The sequence below is a fragment of the Malus domestica genome, chromosome 06 (assembly GCF_042453785.1).
Source record: "Malus domestica chromosome 06, GDT2T_hap1".
Taxonomy (NCBI): domain Eukaryota; kingdom Viridiplantae; phylum Streptophyta; class Magnoliopsida; order Rosales; family Rosaceae; genus Malus; species Malus domestica.
Genome location: NC_091666.1, coordinates 33,167,191 through 33,181,268, shown reverse-complemented (window position 1 = coordinate 33,181,268; position 14,078 = coordinate 33,167,191). Strand labels below are relative to the sequence as shown.

Below are 14,078 nucleotides of genomic sequence, written 5' to 3'. Positions count from 1 at the left end.
AACCAAAAACTCATCTTTCACTTTCTGATAGGGAGGGCTGAAAACGATGTTGAATTGAGGCAAACTACAAGTGGGAGGTTGTGCCCCAAGTATTTTTGACAAAGTACTAGCTTGCACACTGTTGAAAATACAAATGTTATATGGATCTTTACCTTCTAATCAACGCCAATGTTTCAACAACGATTGAAAAGATTATCAATCACCTCAAGTTTACTGTGAAAAGGATCACTCATTTGACAGTACTTTGATTCTCGGCACATCTGTGTTTACAAAGGAGGAAAGTTACAACAACAAAAAAAAATAAATAAAAATAAAAATGAAATGAACAACTTTGGATATCACTAGGAAGGAAATAAGCACCGAGTACCGATCAATTACCTAATAGAAAAATGGATCTTGAAGTTAGGGAAGTTGTCTCAGCCCAGAAACAGAAGGAAGCAACAAATTTAATCACAAGTGCTGTCCTTTGGCGGCACACGACGATAATTGATATCAGAGGCAACTGATCCCCAGCCAGTTTGGAACTCTATCTTGGTGATGTTGATGATACAACCTCAACTTGTGCAAGCGGGCGCCCGGGAAGTTTTGTATGTTCAGGAGCTCCTTTTAGAAGAGCCGCCTTTTGAGGGTTTAAAAGTAGAAGTTGCTGCATGTCCTTGGGAAGTACATTGAAAATAGCCAGCAGATCTCCCATAAGTTTTTGGCAGGTTGCCGTTGAGTCTGCGCTAGCCCTTCCTGATTGCTGCGCCTGAGAATATAAAAAAATTTCTTCATTTGTTATAAATACATGAAAAATAGTACTTCAGTGAGATTATGTTCAACATCATCTTCTGCTTTAGATACTTCTGAGCATATCATTATCTTATTCTATTTAGGTAGCGATTTAAAGCTTACCTGCACAACAGGACTCTTAGGCCAGATGGTCCAATATCACAAAACATACTAATTAAGAATACGGTTAGTTGGTGATCTCCTCATCGTTTTTACTTTGAGATTAGAACAAACTTACGCATAAATCAACAAGAGATAATCTACTGTTAACTCAAAAAAACAATAAAACTGCAACAGGAGATCTACCAGATTTCCTACAAGAGATACCAAGAGACAAGATAACAACACCTAGTGGCCTTGTAAATCAAACATCTTGCAACGCTTGAACAATTGCACCTTTTGACTTCTCTCATAAAGATATCAGAGTCGTCTTAATAAGTTACTATAAATCTGAAAATTATCTTAAAAGTGGTTTCAGATGGACCATCATAAAATAGTTAGTAGATATAGCATGCTTTTACCTGAAACTGTTTTTTCTTTTTCTTTTTCTTTCTTTTTTTAATTTTATTTAGGGAGGGGAGCATGATAGAAGATAGCATACTTAGCGGGATTGGGACATTACCAGTGTTTCTTCAAGAAGATGCCTCTCAATACAATTAAAGGAATCAATAATTTCCAATTCAGACATCTTAGACATTAACTGCTGTATATCAGTCTTCATTCTAGCATGCCTCCACAGTCTATCTTGTTCTTGTTCAGCAACAGCACGCCTTCTTTGAAACCATGGCACAAAGTTCGGTCCCTGTAAAAATCGCCTAAACAGACAGAAAACAGACAGGATTAACATGTGTAAAGAAAACCAAGTAGAACGGTTGGTGAGGAGTGGTAGTAAATGATACATATGAAATTTAATACTTATTACCGGTATAAGTCCAGCCAGTTAGATCTCATTCGCTTCGATAGAAACTTCCCGGGTCCTCTTTCTGATAAACTTCCCAGGAACTCATCAGCATTAAACGGAATAAGAGGGGGAGGGTCTACAAACGGAGAAGATCCTCCTGAAGGTGTTCTAGTCCTAAAATATGGGCCAAAAGGTGCCAAAAAGTTAGTGGTGAGCTCCAAGAAATGTCGCCGCAATATTTCATTGTTAACAACTGACATTGATTCCTCAACCCTTGGTGACATTCCAGCATCTATAAGCCTATTTAGGATTGAAGTGTCCGGCTTAGTTGTGGCAGAGTAAGTGCTCCAAATGGCTTCCTTATGTTCTGTCATGAGACAAAGAGGACCCTCTCTCCTCAACTTCACAGCATTCAACAAATTTGAAGGAGAGAATTTTTTCAAGGAAAGCTGTTGAAAGCCAAATCCTTCGGCTCTACCTGTAAGTCTTCCAGTAGAAGACCTGGAAGCAAGGGCAAGCCGGTTTGTATTAGGAGTAGGGTTTCCAACTGAAACAACGTGGGGCATATTACGAAGAGATTTAAGAAAAAACAGGTTGGTTACACCCAAGATCATAGGTGGAAAGGTGTCTCCTTCACGGAGGGAGTTGAGGTGGGCAAATTTAGGGTCATGGATAGTGAAATAAGGTCTAAAATCCACACTGCAAAGTAAAGGTGCAACCAAACTGACAAGACCAGCAACAGCCTCACTGCATTGCGGAGGAGTTGGAGCTATGATAAGCATGGGCTCACCAATAAGTAACAACTCCCACATAACCCAGAGCTGTAATAAGAGACCTCTGAAGATGCCAAATAGATCCGAGTCATGAAAAAGGCCCTGTGGGACTGACTGGTTATTAGGAAGAAACGGAGCCATCGAGGAGGCAGACTCTTCAAGCAACATTCCATTTTCTGACGCCAAGCTATGTGCAGGCGGCAAGTTCACTTTCAGCACAGCATTCCCAATAGGAAGCTCCATCAGCTTACCAGGTACAGGACCAGGCCACATTGAAACATAAGCAGCAATATGCTCAAGAGCTTTCCTTCCAATGTCAAAATATAGAGGACCCATGATTTGTAACAACGGTCTAAACACACTAGAGTACGGATTGTGCGACAAGACTACGACAGACTTCTGCTCCCCGCCTCGTTTTAGCCTTTCATCATGTCTCTGTCTATTAAAAACATACCCATACATGTATCTCAAAGCATTAGAATTGTTGTTAGTTTTTGACCTCTTAAGAACTTTTACATCGGGAGACTTTGGATCTAACTTCCTATCACTTTTAGTCATCTCAGTGGAGGACACCTTATCAATTTGAGAATTTTCCCGCCTTTGAACCCGGAAAAAGAATATACAATCATGAATGCTTGAGCGGTTCTGATGCTGGGAAACAGAATCCGGGAACGAACTAAAGGCGATTTCAAGCTCCTCATCTTGTGTAAGACAACCAGGTGGATAGCACTCTTCAATTAGCTGACCCTGTTCAAGATCAAACCTAATAACACAAAAGGCAACGACCCATTGCTGTAAAGATTCTGGATCAAGCTTCGGACTATTTTCGGACTTCACTGAAAATGAAGGAGAACGACTCATTTCCAACGAAATCAAAGCCCGATTTTACTGATAAAAATGCCACTCCCCATCGTCTTCTGCAACCATTTCAACTACAAAACCACTAATGCCAAACTTTCCCAGTTGAACTTTTGTGGGTTTTCTTCCTCACAACCTGGCCAATAAATCCCAAAAGAGTTCATTAATTTCTAGATAACAATGTAACTCAAAGAAGGAAACTTTTGTTGGGTGATTACAGTTTTTCCTAAAGAATGCTTGAGCAAATTTTAACAAACAAAACAAGTAACATTCTTTTTTTCTTCATCGATTGGGACTACAGTTCTTCAACAATGCATGAATCTAAAGTTAACTTCTTGCTTACTTCAGGTGAAATTATCACATAACAAAAACAACCCAAGATTCTATTTTGTTCATTCCTTCCATTTTCCCAGCAACCAAACAAAGTCCCAACAAGAAAAAAATTGGAAATGTAACACTAGAATCACAAATTCGAATTCAGAAAAAGATCTACGCAAAAGGGTTGCTCGAACTTTACCTGAATCAGAAAACCCAGAAACGAATTCTCGCAGAAACCAATCTGGATCCGCAAAACGAAGACACCCAATTGGCCAAAACAAACGGAGGAGCTCCCTCATAAACCCAAAAACTCGAACAAGAAAGAACAGTAAAGATTCTACGAAGGGTTATGCAGACTGTCGGGGACCGGAGCTTCTTTCTGGCTGCTGAGGAGGAGGCGGAGTATCTTAATTTATGATATAATTGGGGAATTTTACAGAGATTGTGAATTTTAGGGTCTCTGTCGATGAGGTCAGGCCGCAATCGTGACTAAATAGGAAAAGTAACTGACGCCACCTATTGAAACACTCTTGTTCCTCTCCCTCCTCAGACGTGTGCCGCATCCTGTTGCATATCTAAATCTGGTAAATAAAGCGTACCAATTTTTGGTCCCTGCGGTGGTGCAGTTACCCTCATTACCTACCCCTGTATAATTATAGGTTTTTGAATTTTGAGCCAAAATGTTACCTGAGATTTTTATAACACATAACTTTGATCGTTGAGATTTAGGGGGGTGTATTCAATTGAGAATTTGAGAGATTTTAATGGATTTATAAATCCATGGATTTTTATGGAGTTTAATTGATTTGTAGAGATTCCATATAAAATTTTGATTCAATTCCCTCGAAATCTCATGGGAAGAGGTGAGATTTGTGGATGCTTAAAATACATTACGAAATCTCTCAAATTCCCTCAAATTCCTCAACTTTCTCAAATTCTTAAAAACCAATTTCTAATTGAATACACCTGCAATGTTATAAACTTCTTTAAAATCCTAATTGAATACACCCAGATTTCTAAGGATTTTAATAAACTATCCTAAAATTCTAATTGAATACACCTTGAATTTCAGAGAATCACTTAAAATCCTGATTGAATACCCCTAAATTCATTAAAAGAATTAAAATCCCTCAAAATCTCAATTGAATACACCCCCCTTAAAATCAATAGAAGTGATCCATGAGATTGTTTATCATCCATTATTTTGTTCCTTCCATTTAAAAACTCTGTTAGGTGGTCTCTGAGCTTTTTAATGGAATAATCAAAATGATGGATGGTGGACAATCTTATGGACCAAAGCTATGTGTTATGCAAATCTCAGGGACCAAAGTTATGTTTTATACCCTCAATTTAAAGGAGTATTTTAACGGAATGACCAAAATAATGGATGGTGAACAATCTCAAGGAACACTTCTATTGATTTTAAATCTCATGGACTAAAGTTACGTGTTATACAAATCTCAATGACCATTTTGATTAAAAAACCATAACTATATTATCTTTTATTTTTTATTTTTTCCTTTTTATTAGGATGAGTTATACAATTATAAAATTATTCCACAATGCAACGAATTATTTAATACCCTGAAAAATATAAAGGGTCAAATTTGAGTATTGAAATTTGAGACTTAACTGTTACAAAAAAGTTCATACGAGACGAAATATGAAATGCGAGACATGGGAGCAACACTTAAGTTTTTGGTCGCATATGTATTACTAGGGATGGGTTTGGTACTGTTATTGTACCAAAATTCTCGTACTAATTACCATACTAAACTTTCGATTTAATAAAATTTATTACCATTGTCATACTAAACTTTCAGTATACTGAAGTTCGGTATTACCAAATATTCAGTTGACATGGTATGATAATGGTACAAATTATGTTTTTGGCCCAAATAGATTTACAGCCACATGAAATATCGAGGACTTACTTGAAAATTATAAGCCCGAAACAAAGAACGGATTCATAAAGCAGTACCACATGTCTACAAGGACAAGGGAGAGAGAGAGCAGTTTGTGTCTGTAAGGTGTATTTTTAAACTATTAGAATATTATAAATATATATTATAATTTATTTTTATTTTTTCAGCAAAATATATTATAATTTATAAGTATGTGTTATATAACTATATTATACTTTCAGTACTATACGGTAATATCGTGGTAATGGTATTTATTACCAATAGCGTACCATGAAATTTCAGTACGGTACAATACCGTACCATTATCGATTGGTACAAAATCAGTATGGCATGGTTAGCAATTCGGTTGCCACAGTAATTTGGTAAAAAAATCCACCCCTACATTGATGTGTCTGAATCAATTCTCTTAGATGTTACTCGGATCAAGATCTAAAATATCGATATTATCCTGATATTTCCATCGAAATTTCCGTGTTTTTGGACTATCGATATTTCCGATATCATCAATATTTTAGATCTTGATAGGAACTCTATGTGGTACTAAGTCACTCATGTATCTTACCATGCAATGTATAAAGTGTAAAATATTGTATTAATTCATTATATATAAATGATTATGGTGTGTTTAAACTTCTTTCATTAATTATTACATATTTTCTACACTCACAAAGTTTGCCAACTCGTTATATAATTAACTTAAATCAGTTAAATTCATCATACAATGCATTTCCTTCCAATTTTTTTTTTGTGATAAACTAATAGATAATTGATTAAATAAACATCATGCAAAGTTTCAATAAAAATTTTCAAGTTTTTCTTACAATTTCCGTGGTTTTTATTCAATTTTTATCGATATCGATAATATCCCGATATTTCCATCGAAATTTTCGTGTTTTTGGACTACCGATATTTCTGATATCATCGATATTTTATACCTTGGCTCGGATTCATAAATTTACTTCTTTTTATTATTTGACATGAAGATCAACAAAGGTCAATATTTATATATACTAAAGTTCAGTTCCCCTCAACTGTTCATCATGTGAGAGGGGTTACTGTTCACCAGCAGTGTGGGGACGAAAACGCCCTCCAAATGCTTCTTTCTGTGGCATTTTTTGTGCCTTTTTCACAGTAAAAAGGCGGTTTTACCCTCATTTGCCTACGCGTCCCTCATTGCTCCGCCTTCTTCCTTTGTTTTTCTGCTCTCTCCTTTCTCCGTGCACACTGCACACGCGTCCTCATCCGTGGGCCTTTTCGTTGGATTTTCTTACTGCTATAAACGTGTTCTTCATCCTGGAACGGAAGGAAAATGACCTTCTTGCCCTTATTATTATCCTTTCTTTTCTTCTGGGTTCTTCCGCTATTTGGCCACGTGTTAATCATCCTGGGTATCCTCTTTTTTTCCATTTTACTCCCTCTTTGCTGATCGTTGAAATCATTGTTGTGTACTGTTATTTTATCAGTGTTATTCTTGCTTTCCTCTGTTTGATTGTTTCCTGTTCTGTTCTTACTAAATCTGTATGTGTTGTAAAGTACTCGAGGGAAACCCTACAAATTTGTCGAAAAGACCGAAAATCATATATGAGTGCAATTTGTTTTTCACCTCGAAATCTTCAGTGGATGAGAAATTGTACTGTTTCATAAAATCCTTGTGCTCGGAACAAAGTTTCTTCACCACACCATATCCGTGCATCATGACCCCATTGCATACCTGCATATGAAACTCAATAATTTCACATTCACTATCTTCAAAAATTAAAGCTCTACTTTTGCCAACAAAAGATTAAATTAAATGAAAATATTAAATAAATTCACATGATCTGTTTGTGTGTTTTGCATTATGTGTTTTTGAATGTGAATTTGTTGTTTGTGGTGATTTAGCTAATGAGGTTTGTTTTTGTTTCAGATTAACTTTCTTCCCGTTAAGGTAGACCCCGAAAAATGGACAACTTCCTTTTCTTAGGAACACATACAAGGTTCGTCACTACAAAAAGGATAATGGTAACCCCACCATTAACTACTTCATTTATGAATTTCATAGTAATATAAATACATGTCCTACCGAGACAGAATTTGTAACTTGCTTTTCTCTTGCCTAGCAGGCAAAGATTTACCTTCGTGGAAAGGATAATTCATTCGGATCGACGTGAGAGTCCAACTACATTCCATTGCCAGAATCCATGTTTGAAAAAAGGTTGGTTTTTCGATTTTTTAATTCGGGGCTTTTTAGCTGTTTCAATGAACTTCTTATGATGTGAATGAAAGTAAATTAAATAGATCAGTTTGTGCATTGTTTTTGGTCATTGTGTTGGATTTTTAGTGTCTACGTTTTCCAATTTAGTATAGGTGAATTGAAATTTGGTTTTTCTGGCTTCAGTTGGTAACGGCTTTTCGTTGAATCATTTTTTGTACCGTTGTTTTGCAAGCAGAGTTCAAAATCTAGAAGCCATTAAGGTATTTCGGTTGATTTTATATTGTGTCTGTGTTTTGTTATGTAAGTGTGAGTGTGGATTTGTTCTTCTATGGATGAATTTAGCTAATCCGGTTGTTTTTAATTGCAGATTAATTTGTTTTCAGTTAAATTAATTGCATGCTCAGTCGCTAAAACCGCTGTGAATCATAGAACACTAAAAGTTGTGGTATCTTATGGAACATTTTGTTATTAAATTGTGATTACGAATTCATAACCCGCAGCGGAGCGCGGGCAATTTTCCTAGTTGTCAACTATTGGTAGGTTTAGGATTATAAAACTAGATAATTAACAATGAAATTTAAATGGTTCACCCTAAGAAACAGGTTACGGTCACTACAAGGGTCTGATATATATATTTCATACGGATTACAATAGCTGTCTAAACAACGTAATATAAATTCAATTTCCAAGGTCTGACCACTTATAAGTGGTCTTCGGCCTCTTTATATGGACAAGGATTGTCTGCCCTCTACTTCCGGTGCCCTTCCCGTGCCCTCCTGTATATGTGGTCACGATTAAGCCACATCAATATTTTATATTACTATTTATTTTTATCTTATTATATCTATAAAAAAATAATATAAAATGTTAACGTGACTAACCACACAAAACAAAAAGGCATAAGGAGAATACCGAAAGTGGAGAGCAGACAATCCTTGTGCTCTTTATATAGGTCTCGGTGAGCCAAAAAGTCCTGAGCCTTTAAATATCTCATTGCACTATTATTTAATGGGCCAAATACGTAACCTATAAGTTATTCTTTCATTATCCACTCGAACGTGAAGAGAAAGTGACATTTATTCATAGTTAATTGCATGGTTTCCTAGGTCGACACGTACCGAATGCACTGCTCGTCCACAAGTGGTTGGAAACATTTTAACCGAGCGCTAGGCTAACAACCTTTACATCTCTTCGTAGGCTTCTTTATTTGGGCTTAAGAAAATATCTTCGAAAGCAAACAATTGACCCAACTCGAACCAAAACCCTCATCGGTTAAACCGAAGGTTTATTAAAAGGCTCCATTTGTTTCCAAAATATTGCTTCCATAGAGCTTTATTAAGGTATATGTTTAAATGCCTAAAATCATAAATAAGAATCAGAGTATGCAAGAATCGCATTACGAATGAATCCGACTGAGCATGAGATGGCAAAAGCTATTCTTATTAAAAACTTGTATGGGAAAACATCTCGTAATGTATCTAACTATAAAATGTATTATGTTCATGTGAAAGTATTTGTTCGATACGGAATCTTAGGCGTTAAGGTGTGGATATAAAAATATAAAGTTGAATCCAAATAAAGTGCGCACCAACCATAAGAAATCCAAATTTAATATTTACTAAAACTCATTTTATACTAAACATTGTTCATTCTACAGTGTGCTCTCGGCTTTGCTCTTGCTCGGTTTGTTTAATTTTATTGATGTCTGGTTTACACTTGTTGGTGATGGTGGACGAGTGTTCTCTCTCTCAGATCTCTCGAGCTATATCTCTCACAGGTTTTAGTACACTTTTCCATTTGCTTCCAGTACATATCTCTCGAGTTCTCCTTTAGAAACCACAAACCCAATAAAAATCTCTTCACAAACCAGAATGCCTTATCGCTGAAAACAATGAATCTGGTGTCCATTCGAAGAAAATTTCAAACCCAAAAAAGTAGGGTTTTTTGGTCTCCGACCGATTTGGGGTGGGTAAATTTATGGTTTTAAAATTACGTGTTTAGAATTGTAATTTGAATGAAATACGTGTACTTATGTACAAAATAAATTCTATTTTTTATCCCACTCTTGTTAAATCAGTAGTGACATTCCTCAAAATTAGGAAAAGCGTTATAGTGGTCATTGTGTCGGTAGGGCTCAACTATATGTTTACCAAAATACAAACCATGCTCTCAAAAAAAAAGGAAAAACCTTACTCTTTGTGACGGGGGAGGACTTTTCGTTGTAACAATATTCTAAATTATGACATTGTTATCGAAAAAACTGAAATGCATGATAGTGATTTTATTGACTTAGAATTTTCTTTATAAATAAGCTTTTCTCCTCGGGTTGATGAAGGAAAAAGGAAAAGGATCCTCTTGTGATCTTTTTTGTGGGGATATGAGAATCAATCAATTATGTTCGTTTATTATACATCGTGCAGTCAGTTTTCATGCTACTATTTATATTCAATTTAAAATTTAAAATGATTTATAACTGTACGATATACGATAAACGAACACGATTGATTGATCATTCGGATATACACAAAGAGAATCCGGTGAGCGTCCTAATCCAAGAAAAAAGAAGAAGCAGAAAGTGATAATGTCATGATTGGACACTTTTTCAACAAAGATGGCTGGTTGAATAATCGAACCCCTACAATTCAATAATTGGTTGTTTAGCATGTGGTTTAGTTGGTTTAGTACAAGCTTTATTTGGACAGTCGAAGATATAGATTCCTTCCATTGCATATGTGCATGCATGCGCCAGCTTTTAATCTCCTCCACTACAGTACACCATCGTGTGAAATATGTCACGAGGAAGAAAACAAGACGAGAAATATAAAGAGGAAATTTGTTCTAAATACAATATAATGTATGCATGTGTTGGCAGCATTTGCTGCGTTGGCAACTTGGCAGCATCCTGATGATGATGTGTTGGCAGCATGTAATAGAGACATTTGCTCGGGTCTTGTACTGTTGGCAGCAATGCTGATGATGATGATCATTTGCTGGTCCTGATGATGATGATGCTGATGATGATGGTACATTTGCTGCCGTTGGACATTAGCCCAATAAAATAATAATAATACTTGGCGCCTTATAATGAGGAAATTCATTCTATAGAAAACTTCATTTTAATCTCTAAACAAGATTATTTTTCAATGGTACATTTGCTGCCGTTGGACATTAGCCCAATAAAATAATAATAATACTTGGCGCCTTATAATGAGGAAATTCATTCTATAGAAAACTTCATTTTAATCTCTAAACAAGATTATTTTTCAATAATACTTTATGTAAGATTAAAAATAAAAAATAATCCTCCAAGTCAGATTATAGTATTCCATGTCACATTTAATCATTTTTTTAATAATTTTATTGCATTTTTAGTTTCCCTATTTACCCTTATTACTCTCTTAAAACCAATTAGAGAAACAAATATATAATTAATTTTGCAAGAATGCTTAATTAACTAGATCCATAATTAACATGTTTGTTATAACCATAACATTACCATAAATCTCCATGTGTTATTCCAATCAAAGAACCCAGAAAACTCAGAAACCATGATCAAACAAAAAAAGCCAGAAAACTTAGAAACCAAAAATCTCGTTGTATTCAGAAGAAAGAAGAAAAAAGGGCTTTTAGATGCCAAATTGATGGTGAATCCAGAGATAAATGCAAGAAAAAAAAATACAAATAGAGAAAATAGAATGTGAAATCACAACCTAATTGACCGTACCGAATTGATCAGACCTACACTATATAGTACCTAACCGACCGTACCGAATTGATAGAACCTAATTGATAGTACCTAAATGAACAATTTTGTATGTAGAACAATAGTGTACCTATATTATTCAATGCATTCTTTTTTGTTTTTATAATTTTGGATTCAATAAATTAAAAATGAATCCTAAGAAAGTGAAAAGAACAATTTTGTATGTAGTGAAAATGGAATTTTGAATCACAACCTAATTGACCGTACCTAATTGATCGGACCTAAACTATATAATGTACTTAATTTATCAGACCTAGTGAACTAAAACATAAACAATACAAATCATAACAAATTGACCGTACTGTATCTATCGGACCTAATGACACACCCCGTCCCGAAGGAGGGCGTGCTGGCCGTCACGTGAGAGTGACGTAACCATTTACACAGTTCGGAAGCTCTAAAAATACAATTACTAAATGGAAACCCCCGAGGGTGAGTCATACTTTTGTGAATTCTGTCAGAACGCCGTTGGGTTCCTCGTGGCCACCAAAGCTCCGCTAGCTTGAACCTGGAGGGGCGAAAAACAAAATTGAGTGGGTCAACAAAACAAAGCTTTTCGAAAATCTTTCATTTAAAACATTTCTAACCCCTCGCTGTAAAACCTGTATACTTTCCCAGAAAATAGTATATAAACATATATATACACATCAACAAGACTCAGTTCGCAACCATCAACATAGTATCTCAGTAATGATGTGCCATGCCCAAAATATAATCAGAATGCATCAATATCAATCAGGTGAAATAATATATCAACCAGATACCCTACAATGGTCCTGTACGGCTGATTCTAAAACTCAACATCCCACTCAGCCGGAGTCACCACAGTGACCTATACGGCCCTGCCGGAGTCACCAACTATGACCTGTACGGCACTACACTGCACATCACTCGGAACTACGTATAGTAGTCTGGACGATGATAGGTGTAATAATACGCTCTAGTGCTTCTCTCATCAATCATCAGCGCGCATAACTAAGGTCACCCACTAGTCGGAATCACATCTAGTGATCTGTACGACTAGCATGTCGGAACCCTCACATGGTCTGTATGACATCCACCTACTTGGATCCAAGGCGAGCGTGCGGTGTGGTGAATAACAATATAAGCACTAACACCTAGGTGCAGCTTATGAACTTTCAATGCAATTTATATAAAATAACTCAGCTGAATAATAATAAAACTCACATGTGCGTCCACCGCGTCAATTCACATATATATGCATCAATTATCAATCTAGATATCTCAACAATTGCATGCATGGCAAATTAATTCATAACTTTCATAAAAACGTATTTTCTGGGAAAAACAGTTATATATAGGTAATACGAAATCAAAACTGCCCACTCACCTGGAGTTTGCCCTACAACTCCCTAGCACAATACGCCAAGGCGTCATGACGATCGGCGCCTAAAACAATAATCAAATCCAACCTCAGAATTCATATCGATAGAATATATAACTTATATAAAATACGTCACTACGAAGTTCGATCCGGAAGATCTGCCACTCAGATTTTAAATCCATAACTTCCAGAGGTCCACAATATATCTCTAGGACAACATCCTAAAATTTCATTACCATCCAACGGTCGGATCTCCGTCAATTAACAAAACTAAGTGACGGTTAACATTCTATATTATGGACTTACAACTCCAATTCCGGAAGATCCGTAAATCAGATTCCCAATCCGTAAATTCCTATAATCCTCAAATATTACGTATTACAACGTATCAAAGTTTGGTGACGATCCAACGGTCGGATCGTCAATTCACATTTTCACCTAAATGCGAAACTATAAAACGTTATTTAAAGCACCTAACCAACAATTCTTAATAACTTCTCATATGGTGCTTAAATTGGGTATATGAATATACCACATTGACCTACTCGACGTCACGGACGTCGACAAATTTTTAAAATAATTTTTTACTGTGGCACGCGCCCCCACGCGCCAAGGAAGGCACGGGTCCACGCGCGCCAACGCGCACCTTCTTCCTCGCGAGTTCGCCGGACTGGTTTTTCCGGTGGCCGGAAAACTGGGGAATTTTCAAATGCTTCGTTCTCCTTCGTTTCTCAACCATTTTCTTCGTATAATATATCAATTTGAAGCCCTTAACATGTAGAATCACAATATACTACTTTTAAGCTTCAAAAACAACTAAATCTCACCGGAAAAATCCAAGCAAAACCGGCCAAACTTAACCCTCGTGATCCCGACGTCCAAATCCTTCCAACGAAGCACTCCGAGCTTCCTTGAGACCTCACTAAGCTCACTATGAGCTTAGAATTCCCTGAAACACAACATATTACGAGTGCATGAACAGTGACCAAAAATGGAGATTCGGGTTTCACGTGATTTCGAGGGTTTCACTTCCTAAAACTAGTACCATTCAACTCAGAACGTCAAAAGGATGAAGAACCATACCTTAATAGCTTCGATCTGTGACGTTTGGAAGGTTTGTGAGTGTGGTCCGTACGTTTGAGGGTGAGAGAGAGAGTGAGTCGAGATGGAGGAGAGAGAGGGAGAGAGAGGCACGGGGGAGGAGAGAAAGAGAGAGGTCCTGCGTGGCCC

At 36.5% G+C, this 14,078-nt stretch overlaps 1 protein-coding gene and 1 long non-coding RNA gene across 2 annotated transcripts; both read right to left on the bottom strand.

Annotated features, from left to right (window-relative positions):
* On the bottom strand, nucleotides 1-4,278 carry LOC103437968 (uncharacterized). Its single transcript, XM_008376502.4, has 5 exons — nucleotides 3,821-4,278; nucleotides 1,694-3,439; nucleotides 1,394-1,586; nucleotides 379-748; nucleotides 1-260 (listed from the first exon to the last, which is right to left on the bottom strand). The coding sequence occupies exons 2-4, from the start codon at nucleotides 3,304-3,306 to the stop codon at nucleotides 527-529; spliced, it is 2,028 nt and encodes a 675-aa protein (XP_008374724.2). The 5' UTR covers nucleotides 3,307-3,439; nucleotides 3,821-4,278; the 3' UTR covers nucleotides 1-260; nucleotides 379-526.
* Nucleotides 4,279-11,578: 7,300 nt separating this feature from the next.
* Nucleotides 11,579-14,078, bottom strand: LOC114825412 (uncharacterized). Its single transcript, XR_003774175.2, has 4 exons — nucleotides 13,932-14,078; nucleotides 13,676-13,797; nucleotides 12,855-12,913; nucleotides 11,579-12,011 (listed from the first exon to the last, which is right to left on the bottom strand). It is a non-coding gene; the product is annotated as an uncharacterized lncRNA (long non-coding RNA).

What these genes read in the sequence shown, in the direction of transcription:
- LOC103437968 (XM_008376502.4), bottom strand. Translation starts at nt 3,306, where the DNA reads ATGAGTCGTTCTCCTTCATTTTCAGTGAAGTCCGAAAATAGTCCGAAG. An exon ending in AACTGGCTGGACTTATACCG is followed by an intron (nt 1,587 to 1,693) that starts GTAATAAGTATT and finishes CTGTCTGTTTAG; the next exon opens with GCGATTTTTACAGGGACCGA. An exon ending in ATCTTCTTGAAGAAACACTG is followed by an intron (nt 749 to 1,393) that starts GTAATGTCCCAA and finishes TTATATTCTCAG; the next exon opens with GCGCAGCAATCAGGAAGGGC.